This window comes from Gymnoscopelus braueri, assembly GCF_963280865.1.
Source record: "Gymnoscopelus braueri genome assembly, chromosome: 12".
NCBI lineage: Eukaryota > Metazoa > Chordata > Actinopteri > Myctophiformes > Myctophidae > Gymnoscopelus > Gymnoscopelus braueri.
The window spans coordinates 16163181-16189683 of NC_137614.1; the positions used below are offsets into that span (position 1 = coordinate 16163181).

The window sequence follows — 26503 nt, forward strand, 5'->3', positions numbered from 1 at the left end:
GCAGAGAGGCTTGGCACCGCATCAGACACCACCCTGCCAGCCTGGCACGGTACTACTTGCCTCAGGGCTCAACACCCGCCTCCATGCTTCCTCCCTCCCTCCTCCAGGCCGGCGTGGCCCAGCTCGGCTCAGCCTGGCCCAGCACAGAGCAGCATGACTATCTACTTGTCTCTCAACAGTCCAACCTCACAGAAGCCTGAGGGTGCCCACAGGTGTGCACATGTCTGAAGGGCACAAATGACTTATTTCGCGTACGCCTGAAAATTTACTGCATGAACATGCAAGCATGCATGCATACAGGCTGGCTCATGCACACACAAACTTTCTTCCATTAACAAGCATTCGACAAAAATAAGAGACGTCGTGAGGATTCAGAAATTCTTGATATTTATTTGTACATTTACGCGGCCAGTGGTAGAAAATTACACAAACACGTTTGTACTGTACAAAGTTGGGTCAAGCACAATATAAAATCCAAAGTAAAAAGTTAAAGAAAACTGTAGAGATTCTAAATGTACTGAAGTATAGTTTCAGCGCAGGGTGGGATGAAGCGGGTCGAGGGACTCTCACAGACAAACTCAAATGTTAACGCTGTGTGTGCATGCGTGACTCAATCATCTTCATCCTCAGACAGCTCCAGGTCCTCCACCAAATCCTCTCCTCCCGCTGCCAGATCTTTCAGCGCGGAGGTGGACAGCTGCTTAGGAGCCTTGGAGGGCTTTTCTTCCTCCTCCTCGTCATCATCACCGCCACCACCACGTTCCTCCTCCACGCTGTCGTCGCCATCTGGAACACCAAGTACGAGAGGATTATATTTGCATCCAATCACAAGGGAACGAGAGGGGAATTATGTTTATGCGTGTGTGTGTGTGTGTGTGAGGGGATTCTACACACCGTCTAAGTTTTCGTCATCGCTCATGTCGGACAGGTCCTCAAGGTCATCATCATCGTCATCATCATCTGACCCCCGACTGGGCTTTTTACCTAGAGAGAGGGCAGACGGTCCTATTATCCTTCAATGTGCACATGAATTCGTATCGACACAGACGCTAGTTAACACAGCTCTTCCCCAAGTTTTGCTCCATGTTTGTCACTGCAGTCTGAGGACTTTAGAGACACCTATATGTGGGCCAGACTTCAGAGGCTGCTGGAAGTGTCTCATTTCCTCTGGAGATGGAACTGAGAGTCGATTACAGCACAAACACCCATGACAGTTTACTACTGGCAATTTCAAACATCTTATGCTCACGGCCTAAATATAGCGAAGGGAGATAGCAGGCAGGTTCCACAGCAGGCTGCTACAATGATGATGGGTGAGGGTGTACTTGGTTTACGTGTGTATGCTCATGCATTCGCCTGAGAGAACTTGGGAGTGAAGTTTGTCTGAAAAGTGTGTGGTATACGACACTGTGTGTGTGTGTGTGTACCGGTATGTGTGTTTGACTAGCCAAAGGGATGAGAAGAGGTCCATGTGCTTTGAAGTAGAGGTGTGATGAGACGCTGCGGGCGCATAGGGGAGAGGAGCAAAGTATAGATACTTCCTCTGTCTGTTACATTCCAATGCACTCACATGCACCTTCACACGCACGCAGGCACGCAAACACACAGAACATATATAGACTTAAACTTTTGTACTTCCCTCATTTCACTTCCCATTTAAATTCAAAGCTGAAGGGAGAAACAACATACTTTTCTCAGTCTGCCTCTCTCTTTTATAACTCGGTGCGTGACGGAGAGAACTGGACAAACACGGCACAGGATGTCCCCACATGACCTGGACGACTTATCGCCCCACGCTCGCGCCACACACATCCATCTCAATCATCGGCCCCCTCTTCTCACAGGCTTGCGCTTTCAGAGAGCGAGACATTGAGAGAGAGAGACACCACAGAGAGTTTGGTGACCAGCCCAAAGGTTTTGGCTGTTAAAGACAGGAAGATATGGTGTGTGTGTGACAGAGAGCGAGAGAGAGAGCCTGCTCGTATTATGTGTATGCGAGTGTTTTTGGAGGACATGCGGGGGAAGCCAGTCTGAGGCCTTCAAAACTGGAGAGCAGGAGCGTGAGAGACAGAGTGAGGGTGAGATAGAGAAGGCGAGGGAGAGAAAGAGTGGGGGACAGAGAGACACACACACAGGAGTGGGAGTGGCCACCTCTGGCAGCTCCACTGGGCTGTTTTGAATTAGGAACCCCCACTGGGATCCAAGCCTGCACTTCCTGTCAGCGCGGGAGGGAGGGGGGCGGCGGAGGGGGGAGGGGCGGGGGGGTTGGGGGGCAGGGAAGGACGGACGAAAGGGAGGGAGGGAGTGGAGGGGAGGCCAACGGCTCGCCGGCAGCTGCCCATCCGTTTGCTGGGACTCTCCCTACAATGAGGTCCAGATGCAACCAAAATCCCCGTGCCGCCTACTCGTTCCCTCGCTCCCTTCACTCCCTTCCTCTCTCTGACCTTGCGAAAGGGCTTTTTTTCCTGCTCCGAGCGTGTCCGGGCGTGAAGCTATAAAAAGTGGGGCTATGCGGCTGCCCGTGACCTGCACACGACCCTGGGAGGACAGGACACCCAGGGGTTAAAGAGACACCGAGCCAATGGCTCCTCTCAGCGGAGGTATGAAAGATAGATAGAAGGACTGCACACTATATAATGTTCCACAAGCCCCTCTAATAGAAAGACAGCATTTAGATCCTCCTCTCAGCGGTGGGACAGAGCAAGGGAAGGGGGCTGTGAGAAGATCACCTCTTCCGACTGGCAGAGGGCGATTTTGTTCAGGTTTGGCATTTTTTTGTTTTTCTAATCCATGGTTATTAAATAACTTAAGACTTTTTGGCAACTTGTTTGCACTGTGACCAGTTTTCAAGTAATGCCATCACACACATTAATCTGCAAGTACAGGTACCACAAAAAACTGTTGCCCCACCAGAGAGCATATACTGAAGATTCTTTGTTGAACTTGGCTTTTACATAGGTGTCTATGGTGGCTGGGTTTGCCGTAACAAAACACAGCCCCCTAGTGGCCAAAAGGGGCAGAACACACAAAAGTGTGTGTTCTGTCCTTGTTTTTGTGTGGCATTTCCAACAACAAATACTGCTAGGGTGAGTTTGCGGGAGATACAGAGTGTGAGAGAGCAAGAGACAGTGTGTCAAAGAGTGAGATGGGAGTCTGCCAGAAAGAGACAGACAACAGAGGGCAAGTGCGTGAAAGAATGAGCCTACCTTTGACTTTGAGACCTGTCCCATCATCATCTGAATCATCGTCAGAGTCAAACAGATCCTTGAATTCCTTCTTGTCCTCCTCCTTCTTGTCCTGGATCTTCCTACGCTTAATCTCAGGGAGATCCAAGTCCTCCATCTTCACAGAGGACAAAGAAAGGGGTCAGGACGGAAGTCAGAAGACAATGATTGCGTAAAAAAATGCTCAAATTAGCAGCAAACAAAATTTACCACACAATGAACAGCAAATATTAACATAAATATGAACTTAAACTATACCATGTTAGTTCTGTTGACCAACAGTTTTCTGAAAAACGTATGTTGCTATATCAGTGGTGCTCAAACTTTTTCATGTCAATGTCCGCCAAAATGACATGTATTTGGCCACCGACCCATCTCAACATAGTTTGTTCCAGGCACCCCCAGAAGCAAAGATTTGAGTAAAATAAATTGCTTTAAAAATAATGCACGATTTAAAAATAATAGCGGATCTACAAGCTCATAGCGCGGCACGGAGTGACGCGCTATGAGCTTGTATATCTGCTATTTTGGAATAGCCAAAGTATAAAATATGGCTAAAATGTCACAGATACTTTCCCGGGTTAAGTGGGTGGGCCATGAACACTTTCAAGATTTCCAATGGGCCGTAATCCAGAAAAGGTTGGGAACCACTAGGTAAGATAGTTACCCTCTCTTTGCCAGAGATCTCCAGCTGGATCTCCTTCTCCCTCAACTTCTTCCACTGGGCGTAGTACTTGGTGAGAGGAGTTCCCTCCTCCAGAGTCTGCTTCTCCCAGGCCGCCTGACAACAGAGCACACACACACCGCCATCATCACAACCCTGTAGGGCTCTAACAGTTCATCAAACTAATCGATTTAATCGATTAGTTTTGCGTGACATCGTTATATGACAGTATTAAGACTAATCAAGGGGTCTCAAGGGGTCTTCAACGTTTTTCAGGCCAAGGACCCCTTAGCTGAGAGAGAGAGACGAAGCAGGGACCCCAACTACATGTTGGATTCATGCTATATGTGTGCTTTCAGACATTTAACGACTTAAACCCTCGATACCTTGTAAACTTGACTGTTGGCTCGGTACTTGGTCTGCTCTTTTTTCCTGTACACCAAACCTCTTCGCCGAAAATAGCGGCTCTACAAGCTTGTAGATCTGCTATTTTCGGCTAATGTTCCCCCCAAAATAGGGATGCAAGGGTTCAAGTGGTTAACGTAAAAATGTAAACTTTAAGTCCCTATCACACAAAGACTTGGTGACCCCCCCTGCAGAATCTCTGAGGACACCCTGTTGAAGACCGCTGGACTAATCGATTTAGTCAATTTAAAAAATAATCAATTAGACATTTTCATGCTTCGAGATTATTTGAAAAATCTGAAAAGCAAGACAGTATCATCGTGAATAAAACTAGAAAAGTGTGCTAATAGGAGCACAGGTCTTCTCCAGGCTGGGTCGCCTGCCCCAGGGCTGTCTCTTGCTATAGGCAGTAGACTTTTGCACTCGTTAGAGATGTGGAACCGTGCAAGAATCCACTAAGAAGCCATTTAGCAAGGCTTCACCTGATTCTAAGATGACTAGTTGTGTCTTTCCAACACATAACATCAATTGACCAGGAGACAGAGAAAGCGAGGGGTGGGAGAGACAGGCAGGGATGAGACAGTTGGACGAGGGGAGGAAAAGATAGAGTGAGGGTGTCTGAAAGCGGAGACTAGCGGATCCTCTCCAGCCTTCCCCTAAAGGTCTTTGTGGACGATATTGATTAGGCCCAATCGCATTATCTGACCGACAAATCCAATAGAGAGCACAGACTGCGGCCTCCTTCGCCCGTTACACTAACGCATTTACCGCAATTTGCCGTGCAGCTATTAGGTCGGGCGACGCCGAGCACAAAGGGAGAGGCAGAGGAGACGGAAAGGCTAAAGGCCAATTTATATTTCAATGCACGTCCCTTTCGACAAGTGTCACTTGATTTAAAAAAAAGGAAAAAAAGAAGTGACGACTGGCTGCTAATCTCCCAGGCCCCGGCTGCACTTTCTTCAGTCAACGAAGTAGAAATAAGCCTTAAGTGTCGGTTGCAACTTTTGAATTAAGCCTAATTCTCAAAACCCAGACCAAAAAGTAAAAAAAAAAAACAGATAAACAAGTGAGGAGGAGCCAGGAAGACAAGCGATAACGTACAAATGGAAGGAGAGACTAGACAGAGAGACACTGGGAAGGGAGAGACTGAGATAAATGGGGGGGGGGGGAATCATAGTGAACAGAGAGACAGAAAAATAGACTCGAGCAAAGACATACTGTATGGAACAGAGAGACAGAAACATGGCAGGGGGGGGCATACTGTAGGGAATAGAGAGCGATAAAGAGATAGAGAGGGGTCATTTGAGAGTGAGAGGGAAGGAGAAAACAGACAAGAGAGCGAAACCTGCAGAGAGGCAGGGCATCATTAATTAGGCTCTAGCTCTCAGTTTGGATGACATGTCAGTGGGGTGTTGCTGGCCGGAGGGGAGTCGTGGCCTTTTCCACGGCAACAGCAGGGCTCGTCCCCTCTGCCTCGCCCGTGGTGACACCTCTCCCGTTGCCACAACGCTGGGGAACGGATACCATGGCGACAGCCTCCGCTGGGCTGGGAGCCGTGGCGACAGGGGCTGGCGCTACCGTGGTGCCTGGCTGTCTGTGTGTTGTACTTTGTCAACACACACACACGCACACGCACGCGCACACGCACGTGAGCAAACTTGCATGTGCGCGCACACACAAACACATTCTCGTCACCTAAATTACACCAAGAAGCCTCCTCTATAATTTCAGCCCCAAAAGCTGTTAAATATTTATCAGGAGTGCACGGCGAGGATCTCAGTAGGAACAGAGTAAGCCACGTGAGATTTAGTATTTATATGCATTTTGTAGAACAGGTCGTTTTGGAAATGGAGCCAAATTGAAACACACACACCTTCCTCACTTCACTCTCTTGCACACAAGGGCAAATGTACAGTATGCACATGCATTGCAAGCACACACATCATCTCTCTCTCTCTCCCTAATGGCCACTCATTAAGGCAGAGCCGCTTCCGGTTCAAACATATATATATATAAGAGCTTCCAATAACCACAGGGTCCCTCTTAAACTCAGAAAAGTATCTTCCATTTTCAATCCTGGCATGGTGAAGCATCACATGTATCTCTGAAAAATACTGAAGCCAAAGAACAGTAACTGCAAGGCGTGGAACTGAGAAGAATCAAAGTTATGCTCATCTTGTTCCTCCCCTGTCCCACAGAATGTATTGTTGGTGGTACTGCGGAAGGGGGTATATTCTTATTATACTGGTTATTACAATTATATCTTATTTAATGGTGTAATTGTTGTGGAGGTGAAAGTCAGCCTCTAATTACAACCTTTGATAATCAAGACATACAAAAATTAGTTATTTGCCCGTTATGTAGAATAGAATATCCTGTAGAATGAAGATTTAGCATTACTTTCCATGTCTATTTCATCAAGTGAGATTCAAATGTGGTTTAATATAGATAGTAGAGCCTCATCAGAATGTTAAAATGTTGACCAGAGATTCAAAATACTGTACATCTATGGTGCAATAATCTCATCATGCATTATCTGAGAGTATATTTAGGGAAGGTGTTACATTTGGGGCTAGGAAGAAGAAGAGTCACATGGTAGTGGTTTGGCGAGCTCCGAAGGAACACCTGCAAAGGTGCACATAATGTGTATGTGAGCAAATGTCTATGTGTCTATGTTACTTGTTCAGGCCGCCCAGGTGTATTGGGCCGCCCAGGTGTATTTGGCTTCAAGTATAATATATATTATATGTATATATACATTGTATGAATATATTTTTTATCCGTCAGAGAAAACGACACCATCTGCGATCGATTAACTGATGGATAATCTCTCATAGCAATCTAAAAGCACGTGTTGCATTTTGACACGTTGTAATCATAGATCGGCTGTTTACAAGTATAAATCAGGCATCATTTACAAGTTAAACCAGGTAAAGGAAGTCCTTTTCTCCTTAGTCCCAGTCCTGATTGTGTAATTCTTCTCTGAGGTGAAGTTGGTATTAGCAAGAAGTGAAGTTGGTATTAGCTTGGGTATTCTATGAACGAAAGCAGCAATCATGCTGTGTAGCTGCAACAAGAGTCAAGTGTGTATTCAGTACACTCGCAACTTGACCATTGTGCAACATGCAGAAAATGTGTTGTGGCTAAACACACATGGATTAAAGCCAAAACAAATCTCATGACTGAATTTTTTTGTTGAGCCAAGTCCCAATCTGCAATTTGTGAAACAGCATGAAAGGAGCTTCACCACACTAGTTCACCACACTAGTACCGTTTCCTAAACAATTAGCACATGATTTGATATTATCATTCTAATCTAAACCTATGTAACCTATATAACCTAACCAGTTGAAGGAATCACAAATTGCTTTTATGAAAGCAAAAGGTTAGCCCACTTCATCTTCCATTCAATGTTCAAACTTTGATCGGACAGGGTAGGTTATAACTATAAAATGACGTTGGCCTTTGGATGAGCAGTCTCAGAACTTTTTTCGGACGCTCCCGCACCCCTACATGTTCTGACTGTTCGGACGGTGTGATTTGTCGGAAGTTGGGCGAGTGTGATATATTTATTCGTGTTTCCGCATTCAGCCCAGGCTTCATTCTGCCAGCAGTGAAGGCAGCGATAGTTTGAACAGACTTTGGCTGAGTATATAGGGACTAGACTCTAGTGACAATTCATAAACACAAACTGTCGCAAGAAATGGCAAAACCTCCATTCCTCTGTGACAAATTTCCCACAGTGTGTCGGAACGATATCCAGGTATTAAAATCACACGCTGGTTGGACACAAATGCTTCAATATCTCAAGGCGCAAATATTTCAATAAAATGATAAGGAAGAGAAGCGCAGCATCACAGGTAACTTAGCGTTTAGCATGAAATGGCAAATAATTGCATAAGCCTCAATAATGACTTGTGTCAGTTAAACGATTTGTCAGTGAAACAAAAAGCGAAGACCAAACTAGATTGAAGCTTTTTTCAATTCCAGGGGTCAGTCAGCTGGCACCAATAGTGAGTGCACGGAGTGAGAATAAATTGATTTAATCTGTCTTTTAGCACTAAATAATGGATTTATTTTTGCACAAACTTTTCCTATTGCTAATATAAAGCCAAGTGTCTGTTTTTCAGGTCAAAATGGCCATGAAACAGACTGAAAGGGGAGCATGTGTGTGAATATGGATCAATTGACCAGCACCAGAGGTGTTCATATGCTCAGGTGTTGGAGCTCTTCTATGAAAAACCAAGAAACAGTAAGTACATATTACTCTCACCATGTGGGTAGATGGGGGGGGGGGGGGGTCTGTGAAATATGTGTGAAATTTATAGTAATATTAAGAAAATCACAGCACTGTCAAAGGTCACACTTTCTTGTCATTTGTCACATGTAATAGTTTTTGTGCCAGCAGGTCATGGATAGCTCCCACTTATGGATAACCACTTAAACCCTACTACTGTATACGTTGACTGTGGTCCCCCAGGAGTCATTACTTGGTCCCTTCCTTTTTTTCCACGCTACACAATTCTCTTAGCTGAATAGAGGCGATTTACAATCCCACAGCACGTTGTGTTGCTACGCGTCGAGTGCTTGTTTTCGCCGAATGTCCGGCTATTTTCACTGAATGTTTATTATGACATGCCCAGAATATGTATGCTAGGGTTCATGTGGTTCCATCTATAAGGTTTGGGAGACAGAACAGGTACACTTGATTGGAAACATATATTGATGCTGTAGGAGGTGAAATGAGGGTGCCGGAATGGCAAGGCATACAATCCTGGCAAAATGTCTTTTCTCTCCCTGTTCTGTCTCTCCATTTCTCAAACACACGCACATTACACACGTCTTGTTAGCATGCACACACTAACGTACCACTTACACACACCAATATATGTACACTCACACAAACACAGGTACACTGCATCTCTCTCTCTCTCTCACACACACACACACACACACACACACACATGCACTCACCACCGCGGTGGCGTCGGCCACTCCGAAGGCGGCCCTCTGTCTCCGGTTTGTGATGTGGCTGCTGTTCTCCTTCACCTTTTCCAGCAGCTGGCGCACCGCCTTGCAGTAATTGGCCACTTTGCATTCCTTCAGGAATGCTTTCAGCTGTACAGGCCAGGGGAAGAGGGGGAGAGGAGGGATGAGAGCGAAGGAAGAGGGGGAGGAGGAGGGAGGGAGAGAGAGAGATAGAGAGAGAAAGAGTAAGTACTGGAGGAAAGATGTAAATGATCATCCAATCCAGCGATTATATTTAGGGAGGGCAGAGGGCGGCACACATCTCAGCCTCAGTTACTCCCTACAGATGTTATTTACATTGGCGAGACCTCATCTGACACTCAACCCATAATAGAAACAGCTTTATTTGGCTGTTGGTTAAAGCCCTTCTCATTCCCACAGGTTGAAGGAGGCAACGGTGAAGCTGGATAACCTGTCCACGTTATTTGTCTGTTAAAATCACGTTAATATGCTACGCTATGTTGTGTTGGGCCATTCTGACGTTCTACCGGCTCCGCCAAGCAAGTTCAGAGTGTAATATTTTGAACATGGGGAGCACAGAGTAAATACAGTTCCGTTTCTGTACAAGTCAATGTCTCCGCCACGCCGAGAGACTACGCTTTTCACCCCGTCCGTCCGTCCGTGTACGTCTGTCTGTGAGGATCTAATCTCCGGCACTGTTGGGCCGATCGCAGCGAAACTGTGCACGTACTGTACACTCTCTGGATGCCAGAGCAGAATCTCTGGCCCGAATTTTTCAGATCGGCCTGTTATAGCGCCATTAGGTAATTTTTTTATACTCCTACAGATTTTGTCCAAACATCACGCAGATCTGTACACGATATCTCTATAGTCATTAAACGAAACGGGTATTTCAGATTTTTCATATTCCATTCTGATTGGCTAAGATTGACATCTAAAGTTTGCAGGAGTGCCCCGTTTTGAACAAAATGCCTCAAATCATGAACGCAGCATCCGATTGCGTTTTTTTTTTTTTTTTTTTTTTCACGCACATTCGCACTACGTTGAGGAACAATTGCCCACATTTCACATTGCCCGATTATAGCACCACAAGCCAATCTTCGCAAAAAATGTTTTATATATTACTCCTACAGATTGTGTCCAAAGATCACGCAAATCGGCACACATTATCTCTATAGTCATGTGATCAAGATGGATCTGTCTGATTCTTCATATTCCATCAACATTGCTGGCCCACAATAACCTACCTGACCTGGTGGAGACCTGTGCTCCGAACTTTCTAGTTTTTATCTTAATTCCCTACTACATGTAATAAATGTTACGTTGGTTATATTAAGTTGTTATCTACATGAAGGTAATACAAGCAAAAGCTACAAGAACATTCTAGCGGGTGGCAGGTGCATGTAGGCACTTGGCATTTCTTTTTTTGCTTTTTGCAAATGCAGTCATTTAATAGCCGAATTTCAAATGGCAGGAGTAAATAGTCTGCATCAGAACACTAGGTGTGAATGGACGTGTGTGTTAGTTATTAAGAATTGAACCTCGCAAAGTTTGAACTTGGACGCAGCCATGGAATGCAAGGCAATTTGATAGCAATGGAAATGGTCAACACAACGCTCATTAAACGTTCAATGGCCACAGCGGATCAGGGCTGTAACTCTAATACGTGACTAATGGTTGTGTGTGATACAGACTATAGACTGTATCCAACAGGAAGTGGCTCCTGTGGTCACAGAGATGATTAAAACAAAAGCTCTTAATAACCACACTCCATATTTTTCCTTTATCATTTTTGGTCTGGCAACTGGTCAAGTGTTGACCTTTGCTTCGGGCATAAATAATCTACGCTCAGGCCTGATCTACTTCCTACATCAAGAAATCCCCAATGGTTATTGAGGTTAAGCTTCCAAGGAACTACGCTATGAAGGCAATGAGCTGTAGAATCGATAAGAGATAGTTTATTATGGAAGTAAATTATGATTTTTGTCAGACAAACGCAAAACATCTTGTTTGCCTGTTAATTCGGTCTGGAAGAAATGTTCATTTATTCAACTAATCCTCTCCATACAACCAAAACAGGATGATCACTTCATGTGCATGCCGACTTATTTTGTGGAATTACATTTAACAAAGCGTTTTACCTGGATCATGGTGGGTAGGGCCAACTCTGGAAAACCGATGGAGCAGGACTGCGTGTGGAAGTATTCTAGGACGACATCATACAGCTGGTCTATCAAACCGTCCTGAAACACATCACCAACACCATGGTTCAACAAACACAACACACACACTTGGGCCAGAATTCAGCCATTTACTGTAACTGCAATATCCTAGGTTTGAAATGGGTTTATGGACAAAATCAAATATTACAATATAGTTTTTTACCAAATACTTCTATATTGATATTGTGATAATATTGTAATGTAACAATATATTTTTTGTCATTATTCAAAAATAGCCAATCTACATGCTAGCAGAAGATCAGTAGAAGATCAGAAGATAAGTAGATTCCATTCACGCTTATTGTATGGCCCAACAGGTCTGAATATCACACTTTAAGCACATACGTGACCGCGATATTCTGCCAATATAAAACCAAATGAGTCCAGGGTAATACAACATGAATACAGCCATTTCACTTTTCCAAAATCAAATACCAAGACTCGCAGAATCTGCATTGTTTGTGTTCGTTTACGTGCCAAAAGTGTTATTTGGAGACATGTTTTGCCACACATTAACCCCAAATGTCCCTCACTCTCTGAGCACAGACATGTGCTCAGGTAAAGGTAACCAACAATAAGTGGCCTCATTTAATTCCCAGGTTCTACCAAAGTTCAACATTGTTTAAAAACTGTACACCTGGATGTGCAAAACTTCAGTGTATTGATGTTCTCATTGACATTCGAAATGGCTACAAAGAGGTGTCACTTATTCATGAAACTACCCTTGGTGCAAAACTAAACTTTGTGCAAGATTAGAGGGACCAAAATGCCTCACATTTTTATTTGAGAAACTTGACAGCTCAGCATATGTGTGACAGAGACGACCATCAGCTTTAGATTCACTGTAAAAACAGCTTAGCCTCTAGCTGTCACCTGGTGGCTGTCACCTACGGCTTGCAGCCAGAGGGGTCCCACAGGGTTCCATACTCGGCACAGGGATTATTCTGTTTGCCACGCACAAGGAATTAACCTTACTGGCCCCTAGAGTCAGGCCAATCCAACTGTCAGAAAGAGTGACATCTGTCAAGAATATTTGCAGCGTCACTTAAACATCATAATATTGGAGGGAAGTCATTTAAAACATACTAGACGACAATCTATTAATTAATTGTATTAAATTATTAACAGTGTATCTACAATTACACAATTCCAATGCTCCTCAGAAAAGGCTTGTGTAGTCTATCATTCAAAAAGATGACTATATGTTTATCTCATGATTGGACAGATCAGTGTTTATTTAGCCACATTTGGAGAGAACAGACAAAGTAGGGACTGCGGTGACGGCTGTGGTGCCAGGTGACAGAAGTGCAAACGGCTCTGGCGAGCGGAGTGCGAGGGATAATCCCAGAGGGCCGTGTCGCAATCCTCTTGGCACCCGCACAGAGCGTGGCGATTTAGGCCCAGTGACAAGGGGCTTTCAGCGGTGCCCTCAATCCCCTTATGCACACACGCAGCCTAACACACAGTGTCAGGGAGCTGTGTGAAAATACATTAACCAGGACCTGAACCCCTGATCTGATTACCTTTCTGCTCCTTCTCAATGCAAGACTGATCATCAGCACTGGCGCCGACAGTAGCGCGCACGGTGCACCACAAATTTGTCGGGGAAACGTAATGCTGAACGCATTTATAATACGGCGAAGGAAAATAATCTGTCCTATATTTCTGTGTAGGAAGAAAATCTGTTAAAAGGCTTGACTTAAAAGTACCGACCCTGTAGGATTTCTCCATTAGGTTCACATTGCTCAGCTTCAGAATGACTGCGAAATTGATGGGTTTCTTGCTCATGCGACCAGGCTTCTTGTTGAAGTCCACTTGTTGGAAGATCTGTAAAGAAATAAATGGGTAAATCAATAAAGGTTAACTGAGATTGAAGTGCTTTGAAAATATCGATCTTTTGTTTTGACTGTGTATTTTCGGTTTCATCCACAAAGAACAGAACCTCAGAGAAGAAAACAAGGAGGGTAGTGCACTACAGATCAAACTACTATGTGGGTGACTACTACTGATGTCTGTTCTTCAACTGAGGTAGAGGAATTACAGTTATGGTTCCAGTTAAATGCTATTTCAGTCAAGTGCTTAATTAGAGCAAAATGAAAAGAAAATATTTTGCACATGCAAAGTTTTATTGTGTTGAAGTTTTATTGTGTTGGTGTTGTGTGGGTATGTAACAGCACACATGAAATCACTTGATTTAGTGTATGCAGTTCATTCAGAATAATAATGATATGGGGTGAATTCATCAGAATGCTGTAAAAAGAAAATCTACATTGTTTTCCATACCGTATAATAGTATGTCTCAAACATGACACTATCCCCAAAAGATAAACTTGATGGCAAATAAATACGACAATACCACTGTACTGTATACTGTATTACTATTATTCTCCAACTGTTATTGCTCATTTGTTTTCAAAATAATCTTCTTTTTTTTTTACTCCGATACTAAAGTTAAGTGAGAAAATACATTTCCATCTTATACTAAGTCTATATAAAAATGCACATTTCGATTATTCTGTGTCACCACCCACCCACCATGTGCCATTTGGCTGTTAGTTTTTGGTTTCATTTGTACCCACTGTGTACAGGTTGGGTTTATTTCTACATTTCATTTGTGTATATATCTATTTCTGTCTCCCTACGTGTGTGTGTGTGTGTGTGTGTGTGTGTGTGAGGTCGTTAATGCGCTCAGTGTGCGGGGAAGAACAGAACAGCGCTTCTGGCCGGTGCCGTCTCTACAAACATAGGATGTGGTGGCGGTCTGCGGGGGAGCCAGAGGGGAAGTGGGAAAACATGGGCCAACCCTGATACACACGCACACACACGCACGCACGCACGCAAGCACACACACACACAATGCTGGAGCAGGAAGTTCCAAATCATGCACCCCCCCTTGGAGATGCGAGAACATGCACGCGTTCGTGTTCAGATACACGCACACACAAACACGAGGAAGGGGCTGCTTGCTTCTGCTGCTCTAATTAAAACGGTAGCAGTGTACCTCAGCCTTGCCTTTAACGAGGGGAACAGTAAAGGAGAAAAAAAAACACACAGGAAATGGTGTGCGTCACAAATAAACACGGCTTGCTGCTAGGGGGGTCTTTGGGGGGTGGGAGGGGGGGGTGGGGGGGTGTCTGCCATAGGCACAGAGGATGTGGTCTGTGCAGCGCGTTAGCAACAGTGTGTAAACCACAACGTTGCCTTTATCGCTACGGTCAAACTGCCGCACATGCACTCACTCACACAGGCATGTATGTGTGTGTGTGCACAGGAATACACATACACACTCAGGCGACGCTGACCACTCCCCAGTGGTCGTCGCCTACACACTGTCCCTCTCCGGCAAACCACAGCAGGATTCCACGCTGACACAAAACACTTAGGTCACATGCGCGCGCGCACTCACACACACACACACACACACACACACACACACACACTATAACATGGCACTTTAAACAACCACAAAGCACCCAAAACAAAGACAACGTTGGCGGTTGGGGACCCTTGATTTGTCTGATAACAAAGGTGTTTCTCTTACTTAATACACACACACACACAAGATCCTCGTCTTAGATGAGTTTCCTCCTGAGCATATTCACGTTTTAGCCGCTGAGACCGACTTGTTTTCCACTGCCAACAGTCGACGGAACATTTCGTCATACCTACTGTTCTTTGTTTCCATTTGCGACAAAAAAAACAAGTGACAGTAATAGACAATGACTAGAATGCCTTCTACACACTTACACCTGTTTTACTTCATCCAAACACCACACTGGTGGCTGGGGGAAGGGTCTGGGATTAGATCAACGGGCCACTTGACTATTAATCTAACCTCTGTATTAATTCCATTTATCCTGAGCGATCTACATGAGTGATGAAGTGAAGGTGCTTGATGCCATGGGGTCTTACCTCTAGCAAGAAAGGCAGAACAGGTACAAATGTGTTGGTGCTGCTTGACAGAAGGGTGAGGGCTCTGCAGCAGTGCAGCCTCAAAGGATAGTATCTGGAGGTGGGGACCAGCCTGGAGAAGGAAGAGTACAATTGTGGTCAATGCCTCCTCCTGCTGGTGGCAACAGGTACAGCAACCTGGTAGTTTTACACCCATCGATAACATGGAAGTTAATCCAAACGTCATTCAGCTTTCACATTTAGCAGTGAGGAGAGTTTTTGTTGTCTTTTTTTCATTTTCATCCAATTTTGTCATTATGCCATTTCCCCCCCCTGTCACTGTCTTGCCCCTGCATAATCACTCTGCTCCTTCACTAGAGGCTTTTAAATTTTTATTGGAGACTATTTTCACCATGGCCTTTGACACTGTTTGATTGTGTAAATTGTATAACTCTGTAATGCTGTTTTTAGCCCTTTTTATTTCTGTTTTGTAATATATTATTTGTTATGCCTCTTTTTGTCTTCATGTCTTAATCTGTTTTTCTTTGTCTTGGTCCGTCTTGTTTCTTTATTCTGACCTTGTACAGCACTTTGGTCGACCTTTGGTCATTGTAAAATGTGCTTTATAAATAAAGTTTGAGTTGAGTCTTGAGGATGGTTGCGGACAAATATGCCTCCTCCGATACACGGATGACATAACATCTATGCCCAACTTCCCATGTCATTCTGTACATCATGAGGATCACAAAGGAATTAAGTCTGACTTTATAGTCATCCTCAATTATTTCAACTTCTTCCTCAGGTCAGGTCAGTTTGACCTGATGAAGCACTGAGGCTCAAAATGTTATCAATAAATCTAGCATTAGAGCATATGAATGTGCAGGTTCCATTCTTCTCATGATCATACTCGACCCCAGCACCTGACAAGTGATGTGGGTATTTTTTTCATCTTACTATAAAAATTTATCAAATCATAAATACTCACTTGATAGTGCCCAATATGACCTGGCAGAGTGGGTAGATGAGAGGCTGCAGAACATCACTGGGGTATAGGGTACTAAGGACCCGACACCACAGGTATAGACAGTGGATATACTGCCAGTTATATACGGACTGGTATGTCTCCTAAAGAACAGCAAGGCACAAGCACAAAACATGTTAGCAGCAGTAGAATGTAGAATATATATATATATATATTTTTTAAAGCCCTGAAACACTTAGGTAACTAAACATATTGAGCCCACACCATGACGTAACTCCTTTATTGAGGTGCATTTCTACTACAGAAAAGCGTAAACTTGTTATCCTGTGTACAAATTCAATATTTATATTATTATATTAGAGAGCAGTTAAAATTTGCGTTCAGCTACAAAAAAGAGACCATCTTCTTTGACCACTTACACCCTATACTTAGTTGACCCGAGTACCCCAGGGCTCTTACCAGGCAGCCTCCTGTTTTCACGTAATATCTTTGCTGAAAATAGCCAATCTACAAGTTCATAACGCGTCACAATGCGATGCGAGCTTGTAGATTAGCTATTTTCAGGGAAAATGTTCGCCCCCAGAATTGAGACACATGGTTTCAAGTGGTTAGGTACCATCAATATCAATGATTAGTGATGTGGAGGAAAGGAAGCCAACATGCTTACCTTCTTCTTCATGGTCATTGCGTTTCTGATGTGGATGGCCAGCTGTCTGATGTAGATGAAAGCATGCTGGTAGCTGACCTGGGTGTCTAGGGAGTACATCTCTGTCAGAGTCCGCTGCATGAAGTTGATCATGGGCAATGCGTTGGGAGACGTGAACTTGCAGTTTTGTACGTAGGAAATGTACATTTGCTGCAGAGAGAGGGGAGCAAAAATAATAACTAGGATTCACAAGTACGGTTGGAGTATCGTGGTTAAATCCATCTGACAATAGTTATTTATTTATAGATACATATTTCACATATTAACACATCAACCGCCAGAGGTTAATCTCATAATGTACTCACCAGTGCCAAGGTGTTTTTGTTGTTTTTTTTTTTTTTTCATGTCGCCATAGATCTTGTTAAAATCCTTAAGATTGAGATTGAGCCGGTCTGTTTACATCCGCGACATCCCACTGTATCTCCCAGCGAAAACCACGTGTCAAACGGGGCATCCATGTTTGAGTTAGAGCGGATTACGTTAAACAGTGAAATGCGAGGAGAAAAAACTACAGGAAGAGAATTGAGTTTCAGTTTCGTCTGTAGAACGAGGGCGGACGTGATCGTCAAAACCGGATCCCAAATAATTCCGTTTCCGGTCATCAAACCGGAAACGGAAGTGGATCAAAAAAATTCCGAAAGTGCACCCGGACCGCGCATGCGCGAAAAGACCGTGGACCGTAGGGCTACGGTCTCGGCGCTTAACAGTTGGATTTAACGGACCGTAGGACTACGTTCTTGGCGGTTAATGTGTTAACAATGTGAAATTGTGTTGTTTGGAATGAAAGTGAAACTAAACATGAATTTGTGCTTTATTATTCCATCTTTTTTTGGGGGGGCGAGGAGTGACACACAGCAAAGGTCGTCGAGCTCGGGAATCAAACCCGCGACTTGCTGTCAGGCCATTGGCGCCCCTATTATTCTGTCTTTTAAGCAAGGTTTTTCTTGCACAATTAAATTCAGTGTATATGCTATTCAAGTCCATTATATCTAGCACTTGCCCTCACCTGGTTGAAATGGCATATTTCTATAGCTATCTCACAGTATTCCCTGGAAAACCAAAGATGTTAAAGAAAGGCTCATTAACCAACATTTTGGTCCAAGTGGCCTTTGTCAATGTTAGCCAGTCATGTTACCTTAAGAATGGGGTTAAGATAGGTCTGCTGCTTGTGTCGGCAGAGCTTGTTCAAGGCAAGGAAGGCCAGGACCCGGTTTGTCTCCTCTCCCGTGCTCCACTGCTTCATCAGTTGCTAAATCAAAGACAAAGAGGAAGATTGTTTCCAAAAGCCTTGAGAGGAACTGTGGTTCAAATCCTGTACACAGAGTAATTAAGAGTCTGGCCTGGAATCATATAATCCCTTTGATTTCACAACACTTTCATTCATAGATCAAACATTACAGCCAAATAATAATAGTGTGAGGGTCTGAGCCATAATGCCAAGCACAAACAGAAAACACAAGCTTAAGAAAAACTTAAGAGAAACTACTTGAGCCAGTCCAGTTGACACAAATTCAGTTAATTCTACAAGAGCAGAACGTAAAACAGATAAGACAAGTACATTGGAGAAGACCATGGACGGACTAAAAGGCCTTTCCATAGTCCCAGCTCAGCACGCCACATCTATCACGCCCATCACAGCCAAAGCCGGGCTGAGTGAGTCTAAATGTATAAAATAAAGAATAGCCAGCACTTTGAAGTCCTTCTGGTACTTTCTAATGAAGAATTTACGGCACGGGAATACACGGACGCGTTTTGGCGTCATGCCTTCTTAAGTGTGAATCACGCTGACGTACCAGAAGGACTTCGGAATGCTGGCTATTCTTTGTTTTATACATCGGGTCTTGTTGAGGTGTGCACCCGGCAAACCGTAGTTTGAATGGACTGAGTTGTGCTTGTTTTGCTTCTACTTTGAGTGAGTCTAAACTAAGCCTAGCCCAGACCAAATAATATATCACAATTTTCTTCAGCCAGAATCACGATCCACGATCTAATCATGATTCCTTTTTAATGTTGTTTTTTCAAGATTATTGTTATTTTATTATGATCATGAATAAGATATATTATGATTCAATATATTTATATATGATTATAATACGATCATATATTATAATATATATTATTATTAATATATGTTCATAGACAGACAGATTTGTAATCTATTCGTTTTTATGCTGCTGTTCTATCATTCGGTGTATGCTAGCTATGGATGGTCGTGTTGGAAAAATATTTGCATATCCAAACCAGTTCCATAAGACCGATGTGCAATTCTTTAGAGACTAACTCCTTCCGTCTGTCTGTCTGTCCATTGATTGCTACTGCCGCTGCACTGCCAACAGCAGTCAGCTAAAAGGGGGAGGGACCTCTGGAGTCTGGGTGCATGCATGAGCAAAAAGAACAGATTTTAAAGCTAGCGCGTTAGATCGCGTGTTTTTAGCTTGTAGATCTGTTATTTTTGATGAACGACACGGTTGTGCGATGGAGTATAAGTTGAAGTGCAACTGCAACTCATCGAATGTGCACTCGCTGTATCACGATCTATACACTCTCTCTGAAAAGGCAGATCGCGGAGACATTGTAATCGTTCACGGTTGATTATCGTCATATGGCACACCTCTATGTAACATGAACTAAAATGTATTTAACGCATAACAACATTCAAGTAGAACTATATAAGAAGGCGTAACCCAGGTAAAATAATGGCTCTGACTCTGCAATAGTTTAGTTGTCCACCTGTTCAAAGTAAAAGACCACCAGTGTGCACTGCTTTGGTTGAACTGCCATTATAAAACAATGAGTGGTAACCATTTCACATTTCCCCCCCAAAGTCGATGATTAGTCAAGTTTTGCTCATTTATTTGACAGCCGTATGCAGTAATAGGTTGGGCCTCACCTTGACCAGGTGCCTACACTGTTTGGGCAGACACAGGTAATAAGGAACCATTTGGTTGGTGTGTCGGAGCACAGCACAGATGACTGTGGGTTCTGTCAAACAGGACAATAGCTAAAGAGAAGGAGAGAAAGACAGAATTGTCATAATCATACATCCAAGACAAGAGTATACACAGGAAATTGATCATAAACTATATAACAAGCTAGAAATGGAACACATCTAACAGGAATAAATAATTGCTGTGTCCAAAACAAACATGCAAAATCACACCCTGTCCCTTGTACACAATGTTACAATTTAGGCATTTAGCAGATGCTCTTTTAGCAGATGCTCTTATCCAGAGCGACCTGCATAGAGTAAGATTGGAGTAAATGGCATGAACGATAATTAACAAACAACAGGCTAAGTTGTCAAGTAAATAGAGTGACAAGAAAATAACAAAATCTAGGATACCAGGTAACCATAAAACCTAGCACCTGTCTAAACATGATACGTAACATACTTAGCATTTGGGGACACAGGCAAACATTCTGTCCATCTAGATATTACATGCATAGCATGTGAACAAGTAACCAACATCGAAATAGGCAACAAGTTATGAAATGAAAGGAAAAAAGTTCTAGGGGTGAGGTGGAGACTGAGGAGGTGAGTTTCAGACCGTGGCTGAAAATGGGGAGTTTGCAATCGTGACTGAGGGTAAGAAATCATTCCACAGCTTGGGAACCAGGAGGGAGAAGAGTCTAGGACGCTTTGAGTGTTGGCCAGGGTGTCATAGGGAAGGGAGGGACAGATGTCCTATGTTAGCTGATCGAAGTATGCAGGAAGAGGTGTAGGGATGGATCATGTCCTACAGGTAATTCCTTATAGGTCATCACCAGTGTTTTGAATTGGATGTGGGCAGCAACCAGAAGCCAGTGGGAACGCATAAGTATTACACTGAGGAGTGGTGTGACAAGTATGGCAAGTAAAACGCAGCAAACATTAAGAGATTTAAAGGACCATACATCGTGGTCTATTCACAGCTTCAGTTTATTGTACATAAACAAACCATTTTAATTAATTTAATTGCTTCAATTGTAGAGGTTGTGGTTGTCGTACGTTTTCATTAATAGTCATTAACAGGCTACTGAACTTTTCTTTTGAGTTAATGTTAACAAAACTGTGTGGTTAATTAGTCATGGACTAGTGGACTTTCTCCATGGAATATTTTTGGCTATACTTTACAAAAGGACCTGCACTTTAAAATGCATTAAAAGAAGAAAACAATGACATGACTGACAAAAAAATAACGGCACAATAAAATGTGCATTGGATTATCTATCTCAAGCAAGATTCAAGTCTCTGCATGATATTCATACACATTCGTACCGAAATGAATGGAATCCAATGGCTTCCTCAAAGAGCAAACAAACCACCGTATGATTTGGAGAATGGTTAGCAGTAATGTCAAGTACAGTAACACGCAGTCAATATGCTTAACTCATTCACTGCCAAGGACAAGAATTGACAAGACTTCGTCCAAACGCCCACACCGCCAAGGACGAGATTTGACGAGAATTTGTTTTTTTTTTGGGGGGGGGGGGGTACACCCAGAAATCACGTGATCACAACCAAAAACATCTAGGCACCTTTCATGTTAAAGGATTTATAAAAGTATTTTTTTCTCGGCTTTGTTGTTTTTCTGCTCTTTTTCAAAAAACAAGCCACATTCAAACGGCCATTTTTTCCCCTATAGTACCGGACCCCCGTGCGTGTAATGATCCAATCTCCGTGAGAACGGCGGTCACAGAGAATATTCCATGATTTTTCAAAGGTACAGTAAAATCGCTGTTTTCGCCGGCAAGGGGAACGGAGATGGATGAATTAATTCATTAATTCCTGCCAGTGAAAGAGTTAACATGCCAGACCACCAGTATGGTCCTTTTAAAGTAAAACAAACCTGAACTAATCCACCAAGGTACATCTTGATGTCCAAGTGGGTCTTCACCCATCTGGAACTGGATGATGGTAGTACTAACCTGGGAACATCAGAAGAACATAGAATTAGGGGAGGAGCATCTGTGCAGAAACATAACTAAATTGAGGAAAGCTTAGACCAACTGATGTGATGTCCACCTCTTACTTATTTTGGTCTTTGTCTGGCTTTAGGCTGAGCATCTTCTGCAGTGCAGTATATATATCTTTGATACAGAAGAGGACCAAGGCATTGAAGACTGCAGAAGCAATTTGCAAAGAAAGAGGAATGAAGAAGAATAGGTAAATTAATGACAGTCACTAGCCAAATGTTACAATTATATTATATTTGTTTTTATTGAAGTACATGTTGTTGCTTAGTCTTTCATATTTGTCTTGATTTCGCTCAGGAATCAATTAAAGCGGCACTATGTAACTTTTTTTAATTAATAAAATGTTATTTTGTCCAATCTGTATGGTAGAGTATGTTAATACAATATAACTTATACAATTGGGGTGGTTGTATTTTGTCTCTCTGCTCTTCTATTGAGACATTAAGATTGTGTCAAAGGTCATGTCTCACCTAGACACAGGATCTGACACAATTTTTTAACTGATGGTCAAGATTCATTTTATCCCCTGAGCAAGCAGGCAGGCTCCATTAGCTCAATGGTAAAAAAAAAAATCAGGACTTAAGCAGGAAACCGGGTTCAAATCCGGGGTAGAAGAGGAAAGTTACATAGTGCAGCTATCCACAAGTTTCCTAGGGCCTTGTGGGCATCACTTCCTGTCAATTTGATCAGGTATCAAATCGACAGGAAGCGAGTCCTTAAACCGTTCACACACAGCGAGCAAAACCTTGGGGAGAAAACCCTGATTTATCGGTAAGCAACAAAACATGTTAACAAATGGATAACCTGCGCTAAAATCTTTCAGTGTGAACTCGCCATTACCTGAACTGTCAGCCACTCTGTACCGACATGGGTCTCCATCGCCTTTGGTGGTGGCCACAGCAGCCTTGAAGGCCTGCGTTACCTCTCTGAAGAGACGAGGGGTCGGTTCCTTTTTAATAGCTGCTCTCCATTCTTCAATCATCTTTTCTGTTACCTTGATGGACTCTACAGCCTGCTTGGGTTTCTTGGCAGACCCTTTTTCTTCTTCTTCATCATCAACATCAGCCTCCTACGTTCAACAGATATCAGCATCAGATTTTCTGCCTTCATCATGGGAAAAGCCATTACATGTATGCACATTACACACACACACACACACACACACGCACACGCACACGCACACACCTCCAGCTCAGTAGGCAGTGTGTGGTACTTTTTTTCCTCTTCATCCTCAGAGCTGTCTGTGTCATCAAAGTTCAGGAGATTTCGATCATTGTCCTGCAAGAACTTGTAGAACTCTGGATCCTTGTTTTGCAACCTGGACAACTGGTCCTTATGCTCAGAAGCCTTGCCTTTCTTCTTTTCAGCACTGTGAAGACAAAGTTGGAAAGAGGCAAATCATTTAAAATGATTCCTCTATGTACAGTAGACTCGCCCCTGGGCTTTGTCTAAAAAAACCTAATAAAAAGATTTTGAAAAGAAAACGATTCCTGTGTGAAATTGCTGATCCATAGAAATGATGGTAGTGATGGTAAGGATTTAGCCTGGTTCCAGACGAAAATTGCATCGCACGTGTGTCTGGCCACGCGAGGCTAGTAAGGATTACCATCACTACTATAATTTCTATGGATGTTCAAGCAGCAGAAAACTCACTTCTCAGGAGCAGCTGATTGCCCTCCTTTCTTCTTCTTCAGTCCATTTCGTGTTTGTGTGTCTTCAGGGTCCTCCTCATCTGCAGAGTCAAAACCTGACTGGAGGAACTCATCCACGTTGAGGTCTTCCAGCTTCCTGCAATAGTTATGTCAGGCGAGTTAGCAAATGTACCATTAGACACCTCTGTGACTTCACCTGGAGCTACAGCGAAGAGAGATGTCACAGATGGGTCTAATCATCTTTTACTTCTACTCCACTACTTCTACTCCACTACATCTCAGAGACAAATATGGTACTTTTACTCCAGCAGTAGACTAGTAGTACAATACAATTATTTGAAAACTTTAGTTACTTTTGAATATTATTACAAAACATACATTAACAACTTCAGCCCTTTTAAACGTTGCAAGCTCACAACACGCGTTGTGAGCTTGCAAATCTGCTATTTTCAAAAGATTTTTACACATTTTAGACATAATGATAACTTGTGAAACTGGACATTCTGCATAATGAGAACTTTTACTTTTAGTATATTTTGATGCCAATGAATACTTTTACTCAGAGTATTTCTCCACTGCAGTATAGATACTTTTACTTAAGAAAAATGTTGAATTTTTTCCACCACTGATCATTCATGTCCAGTTAAATAACGTCATGGCATAGTTCCAAACTGACTATGCCCTGGGTTAGAAACCAATACGCTTGATAGGTCTGAAGAACTATGTATTTAATGTATGATCTTGATATCTGTGTAACCATTCTATTTTAGTGTGCCATCTTGGCATGACTCAATCATGTCAAGGTTGCTTCTCAAGACCTGTATATTCTCCTCTTTGTGAGTCTTATTTAAATGTCATATCCATGTTACCTTGACACCAAACACATATCTCGGTTGACTAAAGTTTATTAATATGTCAAAACAACAATATCACTATAGCCTCACTTGTGGGTGAAAATCCAGCCCACAGGTCTCTGGGTCTGATAAACTTTCTGCTTGTTGTTACTTAAATCGGCTCTTGATATATGTAAAAAAACCTAATATGTAAACAAATTGTGTCCTAACTAATATGTAAACAAATTGTGTCCTATCTGTTAAACCTCAGTACGTTGCCTTGGTTACCATTACTGATAAGAATGCTTTAAAACCCTCTCCTTTCTGTACTTGGGAGAGAGAACACTTAGAGAAACTTTTTTTCTGTCTGGTTCTCTCAATAGAGTGATTCATTTTATACAAACCATGGCTGTCTGTGTCTTATTGCTTCGTGAAATTACTTTGCTTTCATGGAAGAGTACAAGAGTAAAAATAAGGTAGGCCTCAAAAACCTACTTCATCAACGCTTATAACGATGCAATAGAGGAATAATAAGCTACTGGCAAGCTGTTTAGGACCTGGTTTGTGATATGTTTTATTACTACAAGTGTTGATGATGATGATAGGATATATTATTGTATATTATTGTATGTCTTTAAATGGGTCTATGAATTGAATACACAGGACCACAATGGAAATAAGCCCTCAGGGCTTTTGGTGTTATCCTTTTGGCACCAATGTATAATCGTACCACTGTACTATTTACAGACTGTTAATAAAGTATTCAATCAATCAATCCAAATGGTTTAAACTGGTTGTTTACAGCTGGCTAATGCTAGTAGGCCTACTAGTATCAACACAAGTTAGCATGCAGGGTTAAGTTATCCACAGTTACCTCATTTAACAACACCGAGTCTTAACAACACCCATACATTCAAACAATGGCCTGAAAATACACCTAAACTATAGGTTGTATGACTATTTCACTATAATAATACCCCATAATAACGATAAAGACTCATATTAAAGACCCGTACCTTTTCTGTGTCGCTGCCATGCTGGATGTTAAAACGTGACTCCCAACCCACTACCCACAATTCATCAGTAGTGTTGCCAGATTCTGTGAGAGACATAAGCAACCAGGTCTATCAAAAGAAGCAACTAGGGCATTTGGCCAATATGAGCACTTTATTAATTGGGGGTCAAAGACATGAAAATATTTGAGAACCACTGGTTAAAAATAATTTGGAAATTGAGAAACAAGCCAAAATAAACAACTACACTTTAGAAACAAGCCCTAAAAAACGCAACTCGCAAATAGAAATTTTTACAAGCAACTTTTCACAGAAAAAGAAGCACAAAGTCGCTTATAATAAGCCGACTAGGCAACACTATTCATAAGTGCAAAAAAAGGCAGGGGTTGGTTTTCTGTTTCTCGTCGGAACATTACATGCTAGCGGCTGCGGTAACGGATTGGTTTGTGCAGTATTTGTAAATATCTAGTTCATCCTTATTCGGACTCTATAAAAAATATTTTAATATAATAAAAAAGCGTAATCTGCAGACTGCAGCTGTATTTTTAATCCGGAAAACAAAAAATCGTGTCCACAATGTAAGCCTTAAAAGAGACAATCGGCAATCAGTGGTGGAAAGTAAGTACATTTACTCAAGTACTTATTTTACTGGAGTACTTCCAATGATCTGTACTTTTACTCCACTATTTGAAAACTTTAGTTACTATACTTTGTAGATTTTGATTATTATTACAAAACATACATTAACCAAACCACTACATGCTGCACATTTCGGCCATTTGAAAATAGCCGATTTACAAGCTCACAATGTGTGGCGATGCGACGTGGTGAGCTTGTGAAATGGGACATTCTGCATAATGAGTACTTTATACTTTTGGTGCTTTAAGTACATTTTGATACCAATACTTTTATACTTATACTCAAATACATTTTGAATTCATGACTTTTACTTGTAACAGAGTATTT

At 42.6% G+C, this 26503-nt stretch overlaps 1 protein-coding gene across 1 annotated transcript; it reads right to left on the reverse strand.

The window, feature by feature from the left end:
* Positions 1-364: 364 nt before the first annotated feature.
* Positions 365-25620, reverse strand: noc2l (NOC2-like nucleolar associated transcriptional repressor). Its single transcript, XM_080445621.1, has 18 exons — positions 25541-25620; positions 23693-23827; positions 23225-23408; positions 22880-23108; positions 22096-22186; positions 21913-21991; positions 19974-20084; positions 18219-18332; positions 17045-17233; positions 16381-16520; positions 15417-15528; positions 13218-13331; positions 11424-11525; positions 9268-9411; positions 3892-4005; positions 3207-3342; positions 895-984; positions 365-786 (listed from the first exon to the last, which is right to left on the reverse strand). The coding sequence occupies exons 1-18, from the start codon at positions 25558-25560 to the stop codon at positions 611-613; spliced, it is 2280 nt and encodes a 759-aa protein (XP_080301747.1). The 5' UTR covers positions 25561-25620; the 3' UTR covers positions 365-610.
* Positions 25621-26503: the final 883 nt, after the last annotated feature.